The following is a 24,703-nucleotide window of genomic DNA, read 5'->3' on the forward strand; positions in this document are numbered from 1 at the left end:
TATAATCATATTAATACAATATAATATATAATATATAATATATTATAAAATAATAATTACAATATCATATTATAATTATAATATCATTGTAACGCCCTCTAGAATTAAACATGTTTAATTATGTTAATTGTGTATATTAGTGTGCCTAAAATTGATTTTGCTAATTAATCTTGTGATTAAAGATTTAAGTTTTTAAGTTATTTTAAGGACTTATAAATTACTTTCAGGTTTTCAATTTTCACGCTAAAATTTTTTAAAAATACACTTAATTTTAATGTATTTTCTTTTAATTTTCTTTTCTTTTCCTTTTTTCTTTCTTTTCCTTTTCTTTTCTTTCTTTTCTTTTTCTTTTTTCCCTTCCCTTCCCGTGGCTGCAAGACCAGCCCCCTCTCTCTCTCTCTCTCTCTCTCTCTCTCTCTCTCTCTCTCTCTCTTTTTTTCCTTTTTTTCTTTTTTCTTCCATGGCAACTCCCTCTCTCTCTCTTTCTTCCTTCACCGCCGGCCACTACTCCCTCCCTTTCTCCGGCCACCTCTCTCTTCGGTCTCTCTCTCTCCCTTGCTCTCTCTGAGTTTCTTTCTCTCCCTCTCTCTCTCTCGGCAGTTGGCCGAGAGACAAAAAAAAAATGAAAACGTGACAAACCGAGGGAAACAAAGCTCCATCAACTAATTTGAGGTAAAACCCCTTGAAATCACTCTTTGATTCAAATTTTAAGCTTGAGAAAGTTTGGTTTTTGTTAGATTTGAATAATTTTTAGTTAGGGTTTGGATTTAAAAAATTGTTGTTAGAATTGAATGAAATTTAGGGGTTTTCCGTTATTGGACTTGTTTAATTGATTGGAAACTGGTTTTGATAGATTCTGGATAACCTATTTTGAAATTGAGCTTGAATTGCAGGTTTGGCATTTTTCCTATTTATGCTGGCATGCTGCCGAAATTTCTTTAAAACTTGTTTTTAAACTGAAATTAAATAGGAAACCAAACCCATAGATTGGATTTCAATCCTTAAAGAACCCTCAAACTGATTATAAACTCATTTGTGAAACTTGGATTTGAGTCAATGCACACTAATAGGAAACAATTAAACATGATTGAGTTTAAGTCCTTTTAGGAATGAGAAATACTTCCTAAGATATTGCTTTTGTGATAAAGCTAATGGAGAAGGTCGAGTATTAAAGGTTTAAGGAAAGCGGAGGCTAGAAGAATAGAAGGCTAGCCCAGGTTTGACATCCGAGAGGTAGGATATTCTTGTTCATATCCTTGTTAGCCTCACTTTAAATGATTTTGGCCAATGAAAATGTTTTCGAACAAAACATGTTGAAAGAAAATGATTTTAAAGGAAATAACATGAATAATGCTATTAAGTTTTCCAATGATTTTAGAAATGAGATTTTAAAGAGTATCATTTCTTAAAATGAAATATTTTAAGGAATGATGCAACACATGGTGGCCACAGAGATCGGGATATGGGAATCATATCCTTGGGGCTAGGTCCCGAAACCCATACGGATCCACTTCTTGCTCAGTGGAATTATGGCTCTGCACTTTTTCACTAGACAAACATTTTACCACTACTTGCTCAATGGTATGATAATCTGCACACTTTCATATTACATATATTTTCTACTACTATGTGAGTATTTCCTTTTCAAAAAAAAAGGATGATCAGCTCCGGGTGCATGTCTTCGGACCGTGAGTACCTTATTTATTATGTTTTATAAGATTATGTCGTACTGGGCCTTCCGCTCACTTTTCATGTTTTCAATGTTTTAAACCCCCCTCCAGAGTTAGCGGTTTAGATTTACAGCGTGACAAGTGGATGCCAATGGATTGGAGGCGTGAGATTCGAAGCGATACGTTTGTTTCAGATTTACAGTTTTAAATTCTGAGATGTACTGTATTTCTGTATGTAAACTGTATTGGTCGACATTGACCCAGAGTTGTACTATTTTTCTTGGACTTTATGGACTGTTTTAAATATTATTTGTGAAAGAAAGTCTCCGGAGCAAACTATATTGATATTTATGTATTTATTTTTGTGATTTTATTAAACAGTCCAGTTTAATTAAGTTAAATTATAAATTAAACCCCAATAATCACGGCCCTATCCTTGGGATCGTGACAATCATATTATAATTATATTATATTATAATATCATATTATAATTTTATTATAATTATAACATCATATTATAATATTATTGAAATAATTATAATATTATTATAATATCATATTATATGATAAAATAATAATATTAGAGTTATTAATATAATTATGATATTATTTGTTACAATATTACTATGACTATTATATTATATTATATTACATTACGAGTTTGGATTTTAGATTGGAAAGATTGTAAATTTTAAATTTCATTAGGGGTATTATGAAAGTTTCATTAATTGTACTTTGATGATTCATGCAGAATCTAAAAGTTAAAGTTGTCTTTAGGCTACTTCTAATTTTGGTTGTAGATTCTTAAAAAATTCTTCAAGAAGCACTTTTGAGGAGATTTACTAAACACTAAAATTAGCTTTTGCTACAAGCATAAGCTGATTTTGGGAGGGAAAAAGAATACCAAACTAAGCCATTGTCTGCCAAAACAAATTCAGCAATGCACTGTGGACTATCTTATAGGCGTAGCCAAAAGCTATCCTAAGGAGAAGAGATCGGCCAATCTCTAAAGAATGTAATGACATTTTGGGGGCGTTTGGTATGGGGTAATCTTGAGAGTAGGAATGCGAATATGAAAGGTTTCCATGTTTAGTATAATTATTGAACTTTTTTAAAACTCAGAAAAGTGAAGCTCATGGGATTCACATTACCACATTTTTGGGTAATCCTAAACCCACCAAATAGGGTGTTATTCACTTTCCCAGGAAAGTAATATCACGGGAATCAAAATCTCTCACTTATTTCTTCTCAGCCCATACACCTATCTCGTCCAGCTTGTTGAATCTCTTCCGTCGCCGCTACCGCCGCCCGATCCACCACGCCATCGCCACCTTCCGATCCACCACTTAGTCGCCGGACATATCTAGCCCTAACCTCTCTCTCACCCATCTCTTCCCAGACCCAGCCACCTCTTTCTTGTCCAGTCTTCCGTCGATCACGCCGTTGCCGCCTTCCGTTGATCAATCTCATTTGTGGCATTGATGGATTGTACAGGCGGTATTCTTTTCAATCTATGATGTTAATTTCTTGGTTTTTTCCTCTTTTCTTTTTGCTGAATCCGTATGAGCATGGTTTTTTTTAATCTCCAAATTTATAACAAATTTAACTTAACATAATCTGACGAAGATGTATAGGTAGGAATTATTTTTGATATGTGATGTTAATTTCTTGGTTTTTTCCTCTTTTCTGCTTGCTGAATCCGTATGAGCATGGTTTTTTTGTATCCCCAAATCTATAACAAATTTAACTTAACATAATCTAATGAAGATGTAGGTATCACATAATCTGATGAAGCAAACTTAACATAAAAATTATTATTGCTAATTGTAATTCATTTTAAAAAATATGTTTTTTTAATACACAATATTTCCATGCACAATCAAACACAGTAATGTATTATTTTTAGGAATTTGAGACAATATTCTTGTATGAAACTAAACACAGTAATGTATTATTCCTGAGAATTTGAGGTAAGATTTATGTATGAAACTAAACACAGTATTATATTATTCTTAAAAATCATATTATCTCTCATCACTTTTTCTAAAAATATGATTTATACTAATTATTACATACCAAACGTCCCCTTTAAGTAATGACATTAAGTTCAAGCATCGTCTTTTATAAAGAATGTAATTTATTTTTTTTAAAGAAAAAGTACAATAATTGATACTAATAGACAAACAGTAAAAGTATACTATTTGTACATTCTCATAAAAGTTAAGTCTAGCAGAATAAAACGTAAAAAATCTCATGAATATGTCCTCCGAAGAACAAAAATAATTCATAATACTATACGAACAGTGAAAGTGTGCTACAAATATATGACATAAAGTAAGTGTAGAAGTAAACGTGAATATTTCATGAACACGTTTTTGCAACAGAAAAGGCTAAAGACTAAAGAATCACATGTTAGATGTTGCCTAGTGGTTAATATGAGTAAAAATATTAATATTTGAAAATGGATTATTCATTTAAAAAGTAAAAATTATTTAAAAAACTAATTAAATCGTAATATTTGCTTTTGATTTGAATCATGTCGTCACTTTCTATTGAAAAATAAGAAGAAAAAAAATGTGCTGTATTGATTTTTGTGGAAAAAATAATTTCTCAAAATTTTTAGACATTTTGTGCACCTTGCGTGAAACAATATTATTGGAACTGATTGCAGTTACGACACTTGAGGTATCACTTTCAGTAACGGATGGTCGAAGCCCAATATCAAGAGCAAAAGATAAACTCTCCCTTATGACAACTAACTCAGTTCTGCCAAAGCAACAATTTTAATCTTATAACGAGGTTCGTACCAATATTATGAATAAACATCACAACGTTTTAAAATGGCATTTGTATTAAAACTTTCAAGACATTTATTTAATCGTAATAGAGTAATGTATTTTACACTAATATAATGTTTAGTGTGACCATCGTATTGTATAAATTAATACATATAGTAAATTAATACGATCTATGTCGTATTATTGAATATGACTCATTTTTAACGTATTGTATTGTATTATTATATAATAGATTTGATTCAAGTCGGGATTTATCACAACTAGGGATCGGGGTCGGGTCGATATTGAATCATGCCAGTGCCTATAATTGTTTAATAATTGGAGGGGTATAATGCAAATTTATATTTTTTAAAAATTACATTTTGACCTCTCAATTTTTACAAAATTATAGTTTGACCTCCAGAATTTTATAAAATTACATTTGACCTCAAATTTTTTATAAAATTATATTTTAAACCCAAAACTTTTGAAAAATTATTCTTTGACTCTAAAATTATTGAAATATTACATTTTGACCCTAAACTTTTTTAAACTTTACATTTTAACTCATTGTATAATACGTTATGACACCAAACACATATTGTATAATGGTAACATAACACAATACAATACACTTTATATAATACAACACAATACAAACTATCAAATATGGCCTCATTGTTTTAGCAAAGAGGAAAAAATAATCCAATTATCTAATAATGATTGTGCTTAATGTCATTATTTGAATTTAAAATGATTTGTCCATCTATTATCGTAAACATATTATGTTCTATTTTGATTGTGTATTGAGCTATCGATCATCGTCGTAAAAAAAGAAAAAAATATTTCCTTCGAATAATGCTAAGGACACCAATTCAAATTCCAACTCTTGTATATCAACTGATGTGATATGTAAGTTGTTATTTTTATATTGGTGGGTGTTTAAAATATTGTCACGTCTATTAATGATAAAATTACATCTACCAATAAAAAGAGGACAACTCACATACCACATCAGTTGGTGTACAAAAAGTGAGATTGGAGTTGGTGTCCTTAGCATTATTCTTATCTAAATGATATAAAGACACGCATCCTGCTACCTAAAGAACAATTGTTACTTTATTGAGATCAAGAAATATAAATTGAGTTGTCATTTTTATATTGGTGAGTGTTTAAAACATTATCATGTCTATTAATGATAAAGATTACATCTACCAATAAAAAGAGGACAACTCACGTACCACATCAGTTGGTATACAAAAAGTGAGATTGGAGTTGGTGTCCTTAGCATTATTCTTATCTAAATGATATAAAGACACGCATCCTGCTACCTAAAGAACAATTGTTACTTTATTGAGATCAAGAAATATAAATTGGATCTCAACGTTCACATATAAAAGGATCCATTTAGGGCTGTTCGTCAGCCCCACCAAATTCAAGTTAAAACTTGAATTTGAGTTTGAGTTTTAACTCAAATTCATGTTTGGTAGTAAAACTTGAAACAATATTTGAGTTAAAATTTGAGTTTGAACTTAAGTTATAGGCTAAAATCTAAATTCACGTCTCCCCTAAAATTTGAGTTCTTAAACTCAAACTCGAGTTAAATGAACAATATTTGATCTAAATTTCAAAACATATTTTTTTTGTTTCAATTTTGATTGAGATGATTCTTTTTTCTATATGTTCACAATGAAAAGACGAACAAAATCTAATCCATATACCTTATTAAAATTTTTCACCATCATTGAGTTTTTATAGGAACACTATCAAAATACAGATTAAAAGTTTTGACTCACACAAACACATTCTCAATTCAAGCCATAACTCAAATATGCGTATCAAAACACAAACTCAAATTAGACTTTCAATTTAAATCATAACTCAAATATGTCTTAACTCCAATCAAGATCTTAACTCAAGTTATCCTAACTCAAATCATGCAAAAGAATTAAGTTTGAAACTTTTTTTTTCAATTAAACACGGGATTGAACCTGCAACCCCACCCAAATTCCACCCCACTCAAACCCTCCAATGCCACTAGACCAAGAGGTCTTAGGCAGATATGTTTGGAACTTTGTTGTTCGTCCTAGACTCTAATGAGCCTAAATCCTGTGCTTTGCTAAGGAGTATAATGTTGTATCACATAAAATATTTGCTATTATTACAAAAATAGTTACAAATATATACACATGCAATATGCTGTGGAAATAAAACATTTGCTATTATTACAAACATAGTTACAAATATATAAACATACAGTATTATAGGTCAAAATATATTTTTATGTACACATAGACATATATACACTATAATACAATAACGCTATCGGATCTATTGTACTGTCTTTTTAAACTACAAGATAGAAGTGTTAAGAAATCATAATAGGTCAATACAATATTTAAATAGTTTTACAAAATTTTAATATAGATAGTGTATAATAAAAGATCTAAAATTATTTATATTACCTTTTTCTTAGACGCGTTGTAGAAAATTTTGTTGATTTTGATTCAGAGTATTATTTAGATGTGTATTTAGAAGAATTTAGAATATTTTTCATAGTAAATATGTTTTAAAGAAAAAGTAAGAAGAAAAAATTCTACCAAGTAAATGAGAAACAAATTAGGCAGAAAATGAAAAACTATAGTAGTAGAGAGAAAAAGGCTAAAACAAGACATAGTAAAACATAATATATATTTAAGAAAGATAATATTTGTGTGATGTAAAACAGAGGGCAATATATGAATGACAAAATAGCAAGTAAATAAGTAAAATCTTTAATACTAATAATATACATAAATGTATAAATAGGTTGTAAATAATCTTGTAAGATGGAAATACTAATGGCATTAGATTAGGTGTAGAAGTAAAGAAGAACATTGGAAAGAGGAAGGGAAATTGTTTTAGTAAACAGAAGTTAAGGAAAAAGTAATCAAAATAAGGAGATTGTATTCACAGTAAGTTTTGGACAATCTATGTGAAAAAAGGAGTGTGAAGATCTTGTGCCATCATCATCGCTACAGTTAAAAAATTGTTAGAGAAAAATGTGTAAAGTGAATGGAAAACATAAAATCTACTTGCAGTTAAAATCAAATAATGTGTGTGTATATATATATATATATATATATATATATATATATATAGACTTTAATACAAAATTAATGTAAAAGAAATTAAAAGATTACAATAAGTAAAAAAAGGAAAAATATATATAGCCAAATAAGTATATCAAATATTTAGTAAAAACAAAAAATATCTTTAACAAAAAATGATTAAGAACATAACAGATTAACAATGAGCAATGTATGATAGTAACTTTTATTAAGAATGTATTAAAATATAGTATGAACAAATACTATCGAACTAAAAAAGCACATATTACTATCAACACATTATACATATATACGAAACATCAGCGGCAGATATGAAATAAATCAGGGCAAAAACTATTAAAGGTACCTGGAATGGTAGCCAATCAATGTCGAATATAGATTAAAAAAGGATGCATAGATAGCAATAGAAAGCATCAAACGATTGTTAATGAAGCAGGGGACTAAAGGATGGAGAGAGCAACTAAATTTAATTTTCAATGTCTAACACCGAACCTGCTTTGAATAAGCAAAATAAAACAGAAAACATTATAATATAATGAATATTTAATATGATAAAGACGTTTTACAAAAGGAAGGAAGTTTAAATAGTCTCTACAATATCCTCGGCTCAATAAATGCATGACATGCACATTTTTCATCAATTTATAAAATAAATTCTTGTGTGACATTGTTCAGTTCAGTAACTAAAAAAACAAATCCATTTAAACTGAGATATATAAAAAAAAGTTAGAGTTAGTAATCAATTTTAGTGTCAATGGAAGATAAACAAAACAGGAAAATGTTTATTAGTTACTTGGTTCAGATATTTATCTCTTAATCTTACTCATAGATATACCATATGTAACTAAAATAGAACCTAGCAACGTAGTTGGCTGCCATCAAAGTTATTACAAGATTTATGCAAAATATCAAGAAATTAGATTGTCGTTTAAAACCTTCACTTACACAAAAAGTACAAACCAGACATATATAAGAACAAATGAATAACTAAAAACTTTAGGGCAAAATGATGAATTTGAACTACTAAAGGATTAAGGCCATGCAATATAAAACAGAGACGAAATTTTAGAAACTGATTAGTAAAAATGTGTAAAAAGGCTTTGAAAAATAATGACCTGAAGGCGAAGAAATAACATATTCAATAAGAAAGAACAATAATACCTCATGAATAAAAAAAGTTAAAAGATAAAGGCATAAAATTAAAATTATTCGAGCAGCATCAACAACAGCCAAGTCACTATTAATAATCATATGATACATGCTCATAATAGAAGACAAATACAACATCATCACCAATAAATAGTAAAACCCTTTAAAAAAGGTAGATGCTTTACGATGGAAAAAAAAATTATATATATAGACATAACATATAGTTAAATAACGATAATGAAAATAACATAAGCACTAAACGATCACAGAAAAAGGAAATTGAAACCGCATAAAAAAAGAGGGTTAGGAAAAAATATAAACATTAGTAAATGACTAAATGAATAAATAAATTCATGTAACCAATCGAGATAACATTATAAAGTAATATTTTAAAAAAGCTAAGAAACACATATAATAAGTAAAAATATATTATCTTTTACAAAGAAGTACACCGAACAATTAGATGTAACAGAAGACCAAATATTGCATATGAAAAAAAAAAAGCAAAATATCAGAGAGGCAGTAGAAATACTATGAAAAGTCTAATAAAAATAATACTTTTAAACTGCAAGGAAACAGATAAGGCTAAGAAGGATAGAATATAACAGATGAAGACCAAATATAAAATGAAGACCAATATATATACACAAAGTAACTGAAATCTTGATAGAAGACCGACACAAAAACATGCAAAGAAATATCAATCAAAGTGATGATTATATTATGGTAAGTATCATTAATTATGGATCGCACTGCAAAATAGAATCAATAAACAACCAACAATAAGATATTAGATTTGTGTTAAACAGAACTGAAAGTGATGAAACGTACGTGTCATAATATAATAGTCACAAATCTCGCTCAATCTCTTATATGAACACCTGCAAAAAAATATCAATTAGAGTGATAAATATATTACGGTAGATGTCATAAGGCATGAGTGTCAGCGCAAAACAAAACCAATAAACTACTGACAGTAAGATAATAGATATATGTTATACAAAACGGAGGAAAATGAAATATATGTGTCAAACTATAACACTAATACCAATGCTAACACAATATAAACCACCCTCATTTATACATTAGAGAACTGTAGAAAGAAAATACCAGCAAAAAATAGTAACAAATAAGAAATAAATAATAAAGGAAAAAATATTACATAAAGTAGAAAAAAATTACAAACAAAAATTCTAAAATAAAATTAAAGAAAACCGCCCAGAGAAAAAAAAAACCCTTTTGAAAAAATCCAGAAAAAAACCCTAAATGATGGAAAAAAAATTAAGAAGATATGAGAAATGAACATATAATGAAAAAGCATAACCGAAGAAGAAACAATGGCCCTGTTTGTTTCCCATCTCGTTTTTATTTTTCACGATTTTCGAGAATGAAAAATAAAAACGCGTAAAGAAAACGCGTTTGGCGTCAAATTTTTGAAAAATTAAAAACAAAAACGTTCTTGTCCTTATATGAAAATCTGAAAACGATTTATTTCCGTTTTCAATTTTCCGTTTTCATTTTCTCTCTTCAGCCTTTGCACTCTACGACCGTGCGACTGTGCGCCCCCCACCCCCGTCTCCGACTGCGCGCCCTCCCCCCAGTCTTCTGCGACTACGCCCCGCCGTCTGCGACTGCCCGCCCCCCCGCCTGCGCGGGCCGCTTTATTTAATATATTATTATTTTAAATATTATTACATGTTTTTAAAAATTAAACCACCAAACACAATTTTAATTTTTTTAAAACTGAAAATAATTTCAGAATAAAACTACCAAACGTATTTTTAAAAATGATTCTAAAATAAAAATAAAAATATTTTCATTTTCATTTTTATATAAAAAATAAAATTATTTTAAAATTAATTCTAAACACACCTAATATCTCTGCAGAAGAGAATAGAAACTAAATCAGTGCAGGAAGGAAAAAATACGTGCATAGACGAAAAAAAGAAAAAATTTATAAAACAAAAGAACACAACATCATAATGACGAAATAACGAAATCAGTGCATAAGATAAAAAATCATTAGCACCAAAGAAAACGTAAAAAGAAATACAAAATCCGACAAAAGAAACGATGAAAGGAAAAACAACAGAATAAAACCATATTTGGAGAGAAAAAATAACGCAAAAGCCTAGGAAATAATATACGCAAAAAGAAGAACGAAATCAATGCGAAAAATATCAAAACAAGGGACTTGTTTTTTTTTAGTAAAAAACTTAAAAAAAAAAAAAAAAAACTCGAATTACAATTTTATTTGAGTTCATATTTTTTTAAGTTTAAACTCGAGTTCAAACTCGAGTTTAAATTTTTTCTTCAACTCGAGTTCAGAAACTCAAGCTCAAATTAATGAACAGTATTTTTCTATTTTTAAAAATGTTATAACTTTTTTATTTTAATTCTGATTTATATGATTTTTTTCTATGCGTTAACAACGAAAAAATGAATAAAACCCGACCCATATACTCTATTAAAATTTTTCATCAACATTGAGTTTTTATTAAAATACTATCTAAATATAAATTCAAGTTTTGACTCATTTAAATACAAACTCAAAAAGATTTTTATCTCAAACCATAACTCAAATGTACACAACCAAACACAAACTCAAGTTACAAGTTTAACTCAAGTTACAAGTTCAACTCAAATTACAAGTTCAACTCAAGTTATAACTCAAATTCAACTTAAGAATTATACTGAAATTAAACTCCAAAAAGACAAACCCAACATCATAAAAAAAAACCCAAAACAAAAAGAAAAAATCAAACAGAAGAAGCAGTTAAAATAGAAATAGAATCCAAAAAAAATAACGAAATAAATAGGTAAAAAAAGCAAACCAGCAAAGAAAGAAGAACGAAATCAGTACGAAAAAGAACAAACCAACGTTATCCAAAAAACCCAAAACAAAAAGAGAAAAACAGACAGAAAAAGCACTGAAAATAGAAATAGGATCCAAAAAAAAGGTCGGAATAAGTAGGAAAAAAATCAAATCAACAAAATCCAAAAAAAAAACCCAAAGAAAAAAATAGAGAGAAGAAACAGTGAAAACAGAAATCAGATAAAAAAAAACGTCGAAATAAGTAGAGAAAAAATCAAAGCAGCAAAATGGGGAAAAAAACCCAAAAGGATACAAAACAGAGAGAAGAAACAGTGAAAAAAGAAATCAGATTGGAAAAAAGTTAGGCTAATAACAAAACAAAGAGATAAAAAAAAAATTTCTAATGGAAGAAAGCTTTTAGAAGAGAAGGAAATAATGGGATCTATTGGCGGTGGAAGAAAATAGAAGAAATATACTATTACAGTTGTTACTCTATCCGCAGAGGAGAAAGTTTTTTTCTTAAAAAAATTAAAGAGAGAGACGCAAAAACCAGCTCGGGAAGGATGTATTAAGCAAACATGAAAAGTTAAATCGGTAAATACACATTTATGAGGTTAAAAGAAGAAATTCACATGAACACTGACGAGTCTCTTTGAATATTCCCAATGTCTCATAATGTTTTCAATGTCGTTTCCACGACAAATATTTTCATTTTCAGTTACCCAGTTTAGTTGGATAGATGATGTTGTCAACTTGTCATCCCGCTATAATTTTTGTCGTCGGTCCCGAATTGTTTTCCCTGTCGTTTTAATAAAGCGACATCATCTTTATGCGTTTATTGAGAATCTCTGTTTATTTTGTTAATTTTCGTTAATTTAAATTTAAATTTTAAATTTTATTATAATAAAAAATTTTTAAAAATAATTACATAATTTTTTTATTATAATAAAAAATTTTTATATAATATCACATCTTAACTTAAATTTTAAACTCATCAAATTAAGAAATCAACCAAATGAACGGACTTATGGGATAAAACGCCAGCAATTTTTGTTTTTTGTTTGCCACACGGTTCCTTCTCGGAGAGACACGCGTAAACGGTCAAATCTCAAATGCCAGTCATCCTCGTAAGACGTCGTCCTTTTCACGTTTCGAGGCACTAATTCATGGGGGGTATTCCCGTAACATCCTCGTAGGCCCCACATTCTTCAAATGAAATCTCAGACGGTCGGTGACACATTAATACATTACTCTCTTTGTAAGCTTCTTCTTCTCCGTGATAACAATGGACGTCCGTGAAACAATAACCAGCCTAACCGACGTCGCTTTGAGCGTCACGAAGCATCTTCTTCAGACCGAAGGCAAGGACTCGAACCTGGTTTTCTCGCCATTGTCGATCCACGTAGTGTTGAGTCTGATCGCCGCTGGGTCCAAGGGTCCCACCTTGGACCAGCTTCTCTCCTTCCTCAAGTCAAAGTCCACCGATCACCTCAACTCTTTCGCTTCCGAGCTCGTCGCCGTCGTCTTCGCCGACGGGAGCTCCGGAGGCGGACCCCGATTGTCCTTCGCCAACGGCGCTTGGGTCGAGAAGTCTCTTCCTCTCAAGCCTTCTTTCAAACAGGTTGTGGACGCTTCTTACAAGGCGGCTATTTCTCAGGTTGATTTCCAGACCAAGGTAAAGATTCTCTCTTTCTTTTTAATTAGGTTTGGAATTGTTTGAGTGAACGATCTGTACTTCTGATGAATAATGATGATCCGCTTTTTTTCTTTTCTTTTTCCTTTGGTTATTATAATTATATTTTGTTTTCCTATTTGTTGCTATTTTAAGCTGTTCGGTAAAGTAAAATTGATGCACTATTAAGGCGTTAATATGATCAAAGAAATGGACTTTTATTCTATGATCAGCTCATTAGATTGAGGGTTTTTTTGAAATTGGGTGTTTATATCGTACTTTGGGGTTAATTCTTTGTTCTTTAAGCAAATAGCATGAGGCTTATGAGCCGTTTTAGTATCAGAATTTCTTGAGAATCTCAACCATGTGTTTTTATACTTAGTTAAAGAAGGAAAGAGACCCCGTGATTTTCTAGATCTCTCTTTCCTAATTTCTTATGCCAAAACTGTGAAAATGATAGTTAAACTGGTATTATCTAAATGTTTTTATGACAAAATGAGGGCAACGTAGTTGGACTCTGATAGAGCAATCAGTCATTTCAATCTGTAAAACATAATGGATTTATCCACTTTTCAAGGATTCCAATGGTTTTCACCGGGATTTTATTAAGAATTAGACGTCCTAATTCTATACTACTGAGAGCAATAAAAATCACTGAAGAAAAAGGAACAAACAAGAACACACAAGTTTTTTAGTGTTTCACCATGATGAAAGAGTTTGCATCCATTTTTAGCCGCTATAAAATTTCACTATGATGAAAAATAAGATTACAAGAGAAATCACACCTCAGGGCTCTCTCAGCCTCTGTGTGTGTGTGTGTGTGTTTTTTTCTAATCTCCTTGATTAATCCTAAAAACAACAAAAATTAGGCAACAGAACTCAACAGATTTGCCTATTCACTTTCTGTACCGTGTAATTCTTTTCCCTATCTATTTTTGGAAATGATACCATGTTTAGTTTCCCTAATATTTTCTTTTACAACCTAGTTTTCTGAATGCTGATATTGTGAGTCGTTGATTGTGGGGGGTGCTGGAGGCTGCTGAGGTGACACGAGAAGTGAATTCATGGGCTGAGAAAGAAACTAGTGGCCTTATCAAAGAGGTTCTTCCTCCTGGATCAGTTGACAGTACAACCAGGCTCATCTTTGCCAACGCATTGTACTTCAAAGGAGCCTGGAGCGAGCAGTTTGATGCTTCAAAAACAAAAGATTATGACTTCCACCTTCTTAATGGGTCTGTCAAGGTACCCTTCATGACCAGCAAGAAGAAGCAGCTCGTCAGTGCCTACGACGGATTCAAAGTCTTAGGACTTCCTTATAAACAAGGCGAGGACAAGCGGCGCTTCTCCATGTACTTCTTTCTTCCAGATGCTAATGATGGGCTGCCACATTTGGTGGACAAAATTGGTTCAGGGCCTGGATTCTTGGAACGCCATATTCCCTATCAACAAGTTAAAGTGGGCGACTTCAGGATTCCGAGGTTCAAAATTTCATTTGGGTTCGAAGCTTCCAATACCCTGAAAAGTCTAGGACTGGTGTTGCCTTTCTCTGGTGAAGGTGGCCTGACGGAGATGGTGGAGTCGCCTGTCGGTCAGAACCTATATATTTCAAGCATATTCCAAAAGTCCTTCATTGAAGTTAATGAGGAAGGCACAGAAGCTGCAGCTGCTTCTGCTGGTGTTATAAGTTTGAGATCTCTGGTGGTCAGCAATGAAATAGACTTTGTTGCTGACCATCCATTCCTGTTCCTGATCAGAGAAGACATGACCGGGACTGTTCTGTTCAGTGGTCACGTGGTCAATCCCCTCCTTGCGGGCTGATCACATAATCTCTCTATACTGAAAACTTTGTGAGTAGATCGAACCTAAAAACACGAGCATATGGTTTTTCCTTGACTGGACCTAAATAACTGCCGTTGCTATGACATTTGCAGCTTCATTTAATGTACTGCTTTCAAAGAACGTGGACAATGTTCTTTGTTGATGCAGTATTAGGATCTGCGAAATCCGGTATAATAAGCTAGCGTGAAGAATCGTATTTTTTTTTGTTGATTGCTGGACTTTATATGTTGAGAATCAGATAAAAGTTTTATAACCTTACTCTGATACTGGATAATGTTGACTTATAATTTGTATGTGGATCTATTATTAGGATTATGTAAAGGAAGTATTTAGCATCTCTTCTTTTTTAATTTTCCCGTCGGTAATTGACATTTGATGTGGGATTTTTTTTTTTTTGTCGATCGCCTTCTCTCTCTCTCTCTTCTTTTTTTTTTTTTTTTTTTTTATAATCAGGGGGGAATTTTCAACCAGCACAATTAGTCAGGGTTCTAATAATAACAACAATTTCATACCAAACATTTTGACAAACGAAAAAGAGAGCGGGGACAGAATATTGTTACGCACATGTTTTTTATCCGAATTTCTGCCGCAGTATCTGCAAAATGTAAAAACGCATTGGATAACTTCTGTTTTAAGTGACGATCCCTTCTCTCCAAGGAAGAAAAAAAAAAAATTGATGACCTCAGATAACTACACAGTTCTTAGATTCAAATGCCAAGTACATCTTCCATCAATTCAACTAAGACAAATCTTTTAAAAGACGTGATATATTTAGGACATGTTCTTTTTTTAAAATATTTAAAAAAAGACAATTTAAGTTTTAATTTTATTTAAATTTACATTTTTTTAAATTTTAAATTTATTTAATTTTACTCAATTTTATTTAAATTCTAACTTCAATTTAAATTATAATTCAAATTTAACTTAAAAATTATACTCAAATTACATTTTAAAAGTACAACTCCTTAGTTTACAGGATTGTGTAAAGAAAAAAAGGAAAAGCGTGTTTACGTGGTTGGTTCATTAGCCACAAAACAGCGGCTGAAATGTGCACGTGGGGACTGAGATACTAATGGCCGACTTTTGTAATTTAGTATTCACACATAACATGCCTCTCTTAACTCGTAACGTGGTATCGAACTGCTTTTCGTTTCATTTCGCTTTGTTAACTGATTCTTGTAAAATATCTCCACTTAATCCACCTGTGCATTGTTCATTAGTTAATTTATGATTAGTTACGTGATCTAGTGTGATTACAAATTTACATTAAACAAAAAACATATATTAAACAATTACGTAGCTAAGGTTGCGCGAAATTTGAAAAATTCTGAATTCTCCTTTTAACGCTTTCTTTTTATCCTCCTTTGTCAAGTGTAAAATCGATTTGATCCGTCCATTACAAACAAAAACCACTGACTGAAATCTGAATAATAACTCCACTGCGGAATCATCAAAGCCGTCATTACAAACTCAACGTATAAAAATACAAAGACCTCGTTTATTTACTGATTTAAATTTTTAATTTTAGATTTTTACAGTTAAAATTTTTTAAAAAATGTCACATTTAATTTTTTTTATTATAGTTAAAAACTTAAAAAAAAATCATATCTCTGCTCGAATTGAAAATTTAATTCCGTAAAGTGAACTAGACCAAAAAATTTAAGTTAGATGCATATTAAAAAAAAAAAAAAAAAGGTATTTTTTCTCACCATTTTTTTTTTCGAAAAAAAGAATTACAAAGACACGAGTGACCCAATTATATCATTGTAGTGGTTTTTCTTGGCCCAATTTTGCCCAAAAATGAAATATTCTAAGTTTGAAATGAGCTAAAACTGTGAGGTGGAAGGTAATTGTCATGCATCACTTTGGCTTTCTATTTTTATGTCTTTTCTGTCATGTGGGTCGTCTAGAGTTTCATTGTATTTATCGGATAAGAAAAAAAGTTAGGTTTATAATTTCGATTAGACCTCTAAACAATCAAGTGTCTTTGGACCCCTTTTTCTCTCCAAGACCCTGTATCTCATAATAATGTGTTTGTGTTATGCTCTTTCACTATTAGAATATAACAAAAAGAAAGAATGTGAAGAATGTCTCATCCAGATTCAAATTAATTAACAGCAATATTGGTCGTTATGAGGTTGAGAAAAAGCAAGTAAATATAGCAGTAACGGTGAGGAAATTGCATGTGAGAAAATATTGGTTTTTGAGAATTGTTATTTATGGGATTGCTTAAGTTCGCAAGAAAGTGCAATTTCCTCGAAGGGTGTTTGAAGAGTTGAGACCCATACTTCATAATTGGGTTTTATTTCATTCTGAATTCTCAGTAAACGACAACGTCCCAACGTAATCCGTTTGAGACGCACACAAAAAAAACTCTCTCTCTCTCTCTCTGTGTTTTTGTTTTTGTTTTTTCTCTGAGGGTTCTGTGTATTTTATGGGAAGGAGGTCTGAGCATAAGTAAATAAATACAAGTAAATAAATGACGACCTGCCTTAAAAATTTATTTTCCTTTCTCGGAAGAATACAACAACACTTTTCTTTACTAATTCTCTCTCTCTCTCTCTCTCTCTCTCGGGTTCCCATATTCTCATTTTTCTCAGGTCGGTGATTTACAATTACTAGTAGTAGCACTGAACAAGGAATAAGGAAGAAACTTTTCTCCTCAGAAATCCGCTTAGGCTAAAAAAAAAAACAAAGAAAAAAAAGAGTAGAAGAAAGAGGAGAAAAGGAATAAAAAAGAAAAGATGGGGGAAACGGCAAATCACCAGCCACCGCCGTCAGCACAGATGATGCCGCCGCCGCCTCAGCCGCTACCGCTCGGAGGCGTCAGGGGTCCCACTTGGGTTCCGGCTGAGCAACTCCAACAGCTTAACTATTGCATCCACTCAAATCCCTCTTGGCGTTAGTCCATTTCTCCCCTTTTTGTTTTTTTGTTTCTTATCTTCATATCATTCTTTTACTTGCTTTATCTCGAATCTGGATATTGGAAAATTCACCTTTTTGATTTGGATTTCTACTTTAATTGGTATATTAAGAGACGTTTAGTTCATACATTAAAATATTAGAATTATTTTTTATTTACGTGTATTTTTTATAAAAAAAAATATTGTAGTGAACTAACGAATCTTGATTTAAATCATGATTTGAATTCTCTAACTAAACATCTCCTTGTTCTTGTTAATTTAATTTAATTTTTTATCTGATGAAAAGATAGTAAAGTTGAGATTCTTTTGTATTTTAATTTTTTAATTAAAAGAGGTATGTGTTTTTCTTGTTATTATTGTTATTAGTTGTTATTATTTTTAAGTGTATTAGCTAACTGCAGCCTGCATGTCTACATCTTTTGGGTGGGGTTACGCCTAAGGAGAGGATCTTACATAATCCCCATATATATATATATGTATTTATTACATTTCTGCCTCGTCAATTTCAGATGACCTTTATTTTTATTGGACCTTGATTACGATTTAATTTTAATTCAAAGTTGAAATCTTTAAGTCTAAATGCTCATTATTTAATTGATTTGTATAAATTTCCTAGCCAATTCGCGCTTCGTTTTTTTTTTTTTTTTTTTTGGCCTTAACAATAGCCAATTCCATGTTACATAAGTTAGAACTTAGAACTTTGAAGTATCATGTTTACAAAAACTATAAAGAGAAACTTTTAGGTAAATTGTAAAGTTGAGAATATATATATATATATATATTGCTTTTTAGTATTGTTGATGGAGTTAAGTATCTCTGCAAGTACTAATCCTTCGAATTAATTGTGATTTTACAGCAATATCATGTCTTCTAGCTTTCCAACATTATGTTGTGATGCTTGGGACTATAGTTTTGGTTGCCAAGACGCTTGTGCCTCGAATGGGCGGAGACAATGTAAGTTATTTCTGACCATACCAATGTCTTTTTTTTTTTTTTTTTTTTTTTTGGAAAAAAAACCCGGGGGGGTTAACATTTTTTTTCAACAGGGTGATAAAGCGCGGGTGATCCAAACATTGCTGTTTATGGCAGGAATTAACACACTGATTCAGACGATGATTGGGTCGAGGCTTCCGACGGTGATGAGTGCCTCGTTTGCTTTTGTTCTGCCTGTGTTGTCAATTATCAACAGCTACTCTGAAAGGACATTTCCAGATGAGCACGAGGTACCCAAAAATATGGTGGAGTATGATTGGATTGTTAATTATTTCTGAATTTATATGTACAAAGATGGAGTACGTTTTAGCACTTTTATGGTATGTTCGCATAATTCATGAAATGTTCAAATGTTTAAAAACATTGTGTACTCGTGTTTCGATGTATGACATGACCTGATTTCTTTCCCACATTCGAGCAAACATCTTATGCATCATACTATTTTAAACTTCTTGATTACTTCTTAAATTGTTAATGTTGTCCTTGAAGTTCCAATATAGAAAGAAACAAAATATATGTAACAATAGATCAATGGTTTGTGTTTGTTTGGTTTTTCTGCACCACATTTTGATCTGTCTCTTCTTCAATCCGGACTTCCGAGCAATTCAAGCATGACTTTTCCTTGTCTTCTTTTGTTTCCTGCCCTGGTTAGCTAGGCCTGGGTCTCTAAGGCTACGTAAGAGAGTAAGGTTTATGTTTGATTTAATTGCCATTTAAACTTCCTTGCCTGAATTTTCTCTTCGATGGTTTCTGAGCTTTCTTTTTTTTTTTTTTTATAAGACTTGTTAGCAGTTTGTGTTTAGAAAAAAATGGATACCGTGATAACTTTAGTTTTTGCGGCGTGCAGAGGTTTCTTTATACAATGAGAACTATCCAAGGATCTTTAATCGTTTCTTCCTTTGTCAACATGATCCTCGGTTTCAGTGGGGCATGGGGCAATTTGACACGGTAACGTATTTCTAACCTTTTTATATCAAATTTTTATTATCATTTTAGTTCCTATTTGTTGTGTCCTTGTTGAGATTTTGTAGCTTGAAATGTTGGAGGAGTTCATATTAACCTGACCATCATGTCAAATTGTTTTTTCCCTGTAGATTCTTTAGTCCCATAGTCATCGTGCCACTGGTTTCACTCGTCGGTCTTGGATTGTTCTCGAGGGGCTTCCCACTTGTAATGTCACTTCCAGAAAACCTTACTGCGTGGAAATATCAAAAGCCTGTGTAACATTCTTTATCTTGTATGCAGCTAGGGAACTGCGTGGAAATTGGCCTGCCAATGTTAATTCTTCTGGTCATCTCCCAACAGGTTAACAACTTAACAAGCCTTCCACTTATAGTGCTTAAACGTTTTGCTGAGGGTTTACAATAACTGTAAAACTGTATATGTTGTGTTTTTCCAGTATTTGAAGCGTCTCCACCCTATTGCTCATCACGTACTCGAAAGATTTGCCTTGCTTCTTTGCATTGGGCTTGTCTGGGTTTTTGCTGCTATCCTCACTGCTGCTGGTGCTTACAACAATGTTAAGCAGCAGACTAAAATAAGTTGCCGTACGGACCGCTCTTTCCTTATATCGTCTGCTCCTTGGTATGTTCACATGACGAGTCTTCTGCTTCCTAATGGAGTCATGTTTTTTCCTTCTGGGAATTATTTCTCTTGACACAATATGGTATTGTTCCAATGTAGGATCAGAATTCCATACCCATTTCAGTGGGGTACTCCCATATTCAAAGCAAGCCACGTCTTTGGGATGATGGGGGCAGCTCTTGTTGCATCTGCCGAGGTTTAGTCTCTATCCACAGAAATTCAGTATCAATTTACTTAGAAAGACACTGATTCTTTTCCTGCTTGTCTTCCTAAATATATTGTGAAATTTACTTTTCCTATTCTCGTTTGGTTTTATTCACGAGATTTTCAAATCTTAGTTAAAGTTGGCTTCAATATAGTGTATTGATAACTGATTTATTATCTGAGACTTTGTATTGAGTTCGCAATCTCTTTTCTATGTTGGAATATAACTTTAACAATCAATGCAGTCAACTGGAACTTTTTTTGCCGCAGCGCGGCTTTCTGGTGCTACAGCTCCTCCAGCATTTGTTCTTAGCAGAAGTATTGGAATGCAGGTTTGGTCACCATCTGTTCTGTTGTTCGACCCTAGACAACTCCCAAAACTGAAAATTCTATATCTTTATAGTTGCTGTCATGAAGATAGAATTATAGGTCTTTCGATATTCCTTAAGGACCTTAACCAACTAGAAATTAAAAATAAGGTTCTGTAATTTCCAAATGCAGGGTATAGGCATGCTGCTTGAAGGAATTTTCGGTGCTGCTTTTGGCAATACTGCATCTGTGTAAGAAAACAATGCTTCTATCCGGTTTTGCTTTTCATATTTCATGTGCTATACAGTTTTCGGTTTTCTTTTTTACCACTTCTCCTTACATTATTAACAATATTTTCTAAATACTGTTACAGTGAAAATGTTGGCCTCCTTGGACTCACACACATTGGTAGCAGAAGAGTAGTGCAAATATCTACTGCTTTCATGTTCTTCTTCTCCATATTTGGTTTGTTTTTCACTTCCTGTCGACATTATTTCGAAGAATTCAGGGTTGCGTTCTCATGTTTGATCATCTTACGTTGTGTGTTTTCAGGAAAGTTTGGTGCCTTCTTTGCATCTATTCCTTTGCCAATATTTGCTGCAATATACTGTGTTTTGTTTGGCATTGTCGGTGAGTGATGCTGCTGATGACATTATGGTCCAATTTGTCTTTTTTTCTTCTCAGTTTTTTCTGTGTTTCTAGTTATGAACACGTACTATATACATATGAATTTGCTAGGAACGTGGTCTTTTTCCCAGCCAAACAACCCAAGCAGCCAAACACCAGAATTGAATGCGAACAGAAATTTTTTTTTTATTGAGATTAACTTCAACACCAGCTCATACAAACCAAAATCAGCTTGAGAAAATTAAAGAAAACCGAAATGGATAGACTGGAGTATTGGAGGACTCCAACTCCTAACTCGGTGGTATTCGAGAGACCACCAACTCTTCCTCACAAATCTCAGCCTAATCAAACTCTGCCCCTTACCTCCCTTTTATACCTTCCCTCTAATCCTAGCCAAAACCAAGACAAATCAGCAGTAAACATAATTCCTCAGAAATTACATCCAAACCCAATTTATTTTCTTTCTCCCCCACTTTACCCCTCTTAGTCAGTAACTTTCCAGGAGCTAGTATCTAACAGAATTAGTATCTTTTTTTTTTGTTTGTTTTTTTTTTTTTGGCCAGCTGCTTCTGGGATCTCTTTCATACAATTCGCAAACAGTAATTCTATGAGAAATCTCTACATTTTGGGCCTTTCCTTGTTCCTTGGGATATCAATACCTCAATATTTTGTTATGAACACCACTGCTGATGGCCGTGGACCAGTCAGAACGGATGCTGGATGGGTAAGTTATATTTATCTTAAACATGCTAGTAATCTGAGCTCTCTCTACATTGATTCTCTATCGACATTTTTCAATATCAGCTTAAACTCGTCTGATATGTATACATGATTTTGTCGTACCTGCAGTTCGACGACATACTGAACACAATCTTCTCGTCTCCCCCAACGGTTGCCATGATTGTGGGGACGTTGCTCGACAACACGCTTGAATCCAAGTATGCGATTGATGACAGAGGAGTGCCATGGTGGAGACCCTTCCAGCACAGGAAGGGAGACCCAAGAAATGATGAGTTTTACGGTCTACCCCTCAGGATACATGAATATATTCCCAGCAGATTTCTGTGAGCTCAAATTGTCGGATGTTGTATATTATCAGTTTTGTGTGTACTATCTTATCTATAAGCACAATCTTTGTTTCATGGGCATGTTGGGTTGTGTTATAAATTGTAACGATATTATAAATGTCATGATTTTTGAGCCTTGTAGAATTTTTCCCGGGGGCCTCGATGGTAGTTGTTGGTCCGTGCAGCTTTTCCATCGTTCACAATTCACACATCTCCCTTGAAAATTTTCCTTTTTAATTTTTCCCATCCTTTTGTTTTCAACTCTTGTTGGCCAAGTCTCTCCCAGATCTTGAACTTCAAGGTTAACGATCTCACTCTCCTCTGCCTTCTAAAGGGTTTTGGTGCTGATTTGGCTGGCGAATTAGTAGGTTGGTTTTTTTAACCGTTAAATTTGCGTATTTTTTTTTATTTTTACATGTAGATTTAACATATAGAAAATTTAGTCTACCTTAGCGTATCGGAGGTTTTTTTTTTAAATTTTGAAGAGTAAAGTCTGTTGTAGACACTGAGGTAAGTCAACGTTTGACTTTTTAACTGCTGAAATGAAGTGTTTTCCGTTGTTGTAACAGGTTTAATTCAGGACAAAAAAAAAAAAAAAAAACAACGACAACAACAAAGCTTGCTGTTATTTCGGTCCCCTATAAAATAGGTTTCATCTCTTGATAGAAAAGTAGAACAAAGAAATAAAAAGGAGAATTCACTGTAGGAATGCTTTAATAGTAGGAAATAGATTTTAATCATTAACTAGATTTAGTCAATTTATTGTTTTTAATGATATGACTTTGATGTGATTTTCTGGTCGTAATCGTCTCAAAGAGTATTTTTTTTTTCTTTTCATACCTTAAACATGATTTTTTAAGAGTCCGTTTAGTTTATTGATTCGAGTTGAGACGTGATTTTATATGAGTTTTTTACTGTAATAAAAAATTTAAATTTTACTATTTTTTTAAAGTTTTTTACTGTCATAAAAATTAAATTTTAAACTTAAATCGGTAAAATGAATGGGACGTAAATATGTTTCATGTACAAAGCTGCCTAACTTTCAAAGTTAAAAATTCAATTGATCTTGAGTAGTCATAGTCGACGAGCTTATCTAATTTAAGGTTTGGAAAATGCAGTAAATGACGCCTGATCGTTACTTTTTAATCAAAAACATGAGGCATGCACGAAAGTTGAAACTCTAGTCAATATAAACAAAATATATAAAACAAAACACATAATAAAAAGAAAACAAACAAGTTTAAAAAAGAAATATTCTGTAGCCTTTCAGACTTCAGTGATGGTCCATTACCTGCATCATATTGTAAGAGAAGGCTCAATCAGAAATTGGACGTCTAAATATATAGTTCAACGAGTAACATATCTAATATCTTTTTCTTTTCATTATTTTTTTTTTCTCCTATCAAACATTACGTCACTTGTAGGCATAAATCGACTAAAGAACCTTCATTCTCCATTCTCACTGAAGCCTGGTCCCACACGTTTTCTATCACTTCATGCTCGTTTAGTTCGTTAATTCGAGTTGTGATATGATTTTATGTGAGAATTTTTTACTGTAGTAAAAAAATTAGATGTGATTATTTCTGAGAACTTTTTATTGTAATAAAACTTAAATTCTAAACTCGAATCGACGAGATGAACGAGGCTTACATAAATCCGCGTTTGATATAACTTTTTTTTTTGGGGCGCGTGAAAGAAAAGAAGATATATATAAGATTTAAATTTTTAATTTAAATTAAGATATAATTTTATATAAATAAATTTTATTACAGTAAAAAAATTAAATATAATTATTTTTAATAATTTTTTAATATAATAAAACTTAAATTTTAATAGATAAAATAACCGGGTGTGAGATAATACAGCAGCCCATAGAATTATTAAGGTCAAACCAAAGAACACGTAGTAATGGACCCCACTTGAGTGTCCCAACTTTTGGATTCATATGCAATTTTCTCAAGTT

At 32.1% G+C, this 24,703-nt stretch overlaps 2 protein-coding genes across 4 annotated transcripts; both read left to right on the forward strand.

Moving 5' to 3' along the window:
* The first annotated feature begins 12,757 nt into the window (after positions 1-12,757).
* Positions 12,758-15,382, forward strand: LOC21397583 (serpin-ZX). Its single transcript, XM_010091631.2, has 2 exons — positions 12,758-13,196; positions 14,229-15,382. Exons 1-2 carry the CDS (start codon positions 12,807-12,809, stop codon positions 15,009-15,011), a joined length of 1,173 nt encoding a protein of 390 aa, XP_010089933.1. The 5' UTR covers positions 12,758-12,806; the 3' UTR covers positions 15,012-15,382.
* Positions 15,383-17,154: 1,772 nt separating this feature from the next.
* LOC21397584 (nucleobase-ascorbate transporter 3) lies at positions 17,155-22,877 on the forward strand. Of its 3 annotated transcripts, none has more exons than XM_024161312.1 (15): positions 17,155-17,202; positions 17,633-17,933; positions 18,813-18,910; positions 19,003-19,179; positions 19,797-19,897; positions 20,044-20,119; positions 20,195-20,254; positions 20,349-20,533; positions 20,633-20,729; positions 20,983-21,069; positions 21,239-21,297; positions 21,420-21,511; positions 21,599-21,676; positions 22,237-22,397; positions 22,523-22,877. In XM_024161312.1, exons 2-15 carry the CDS (start codon positions 17,777-17,779, stop codon positions 22,739-22,741), a joined length of 1,647 nt encoding a protein of 548 aa, XP_024017080.1. In that variant the 5' UTR covers positions 17,155-17,202; positions 17,633-17,776; the 3' UTR covers positions 22,742-22,877. The 3 variants fall into 3 exon arrangements, with proteins under 3 accessions (XP_024017080.1, XP_024017079.1, XP_024017078.1); XM_024161311.1 differs by lacking the exon at positions 17,155-17,202 and adding an exon at positions 17,425-17,503; XM_024161310.1 differs by lacking the exon at positions 17,155-17,202 and having other exon boundaries at positions 17,531-17,933.
* The last annotated feature ends 1,826 nt before the right edge of the window (positions 22,878-24,703 follow it).

Source organism: Morus notabilis, unplaced genomic scaffold (assembly GCF_000414095.1).
Source record: "Morus notabilis unplaced genomic scaffold, ASM41409v2 Scaffold250, whole genome shotgun sequence".
Classification (NCBI taxonomy): domain Eukaryota; kingdom Viridiplantae; phylum Streptophyta; class Magnoliopsida; order Rosales; family Moraceae; genus Morus; species Morus notabilis.

What these genes read in the sequence shown, in the direction of transcription:
- LOC21397584 (XM_024161312.1), top strand. Translation starts at nt 17,777, where the DNA reads ATGGGGGAAACGGCAAATCACCAGCCACCGCCGTCAGCACAGATGATG. An exon ending in CATTTCCAGATGAGCACGAG is followed by an intron (nt 19,180 to 19,796) that starts GTACCCAAAAAT and finishes TGCGGCGTGCAG; the next exon opens with AGGTTTCTTTATACAATGAG. An exon ending in TGTTTTGTTTGGCATTGTCG is followed by an intron (nt 21,677 to 22,236) that starts GTGAGTGATGCT and finishes TTTTTTGGCCAG; the next exon opens with CTGCTTCTGGGATCTCTTTC.
- LOC21397583 (XM_010091631.2), top strand. Translation starts at nt 12,807, where the DNA reads ATGGACGTCCGTGAAACAATAACCAGCCTAACCGACGTCGCTTTGAGC. An exon ending in AGGTTGATTTCCAGACCAAG is followed by an intron (nt 13,197 to 14,228) that starts GTAAAGATTCTC and finishes GGGGTGCTGGAG; the next exon opens with GCTGCTGAGGTGACACGAGA.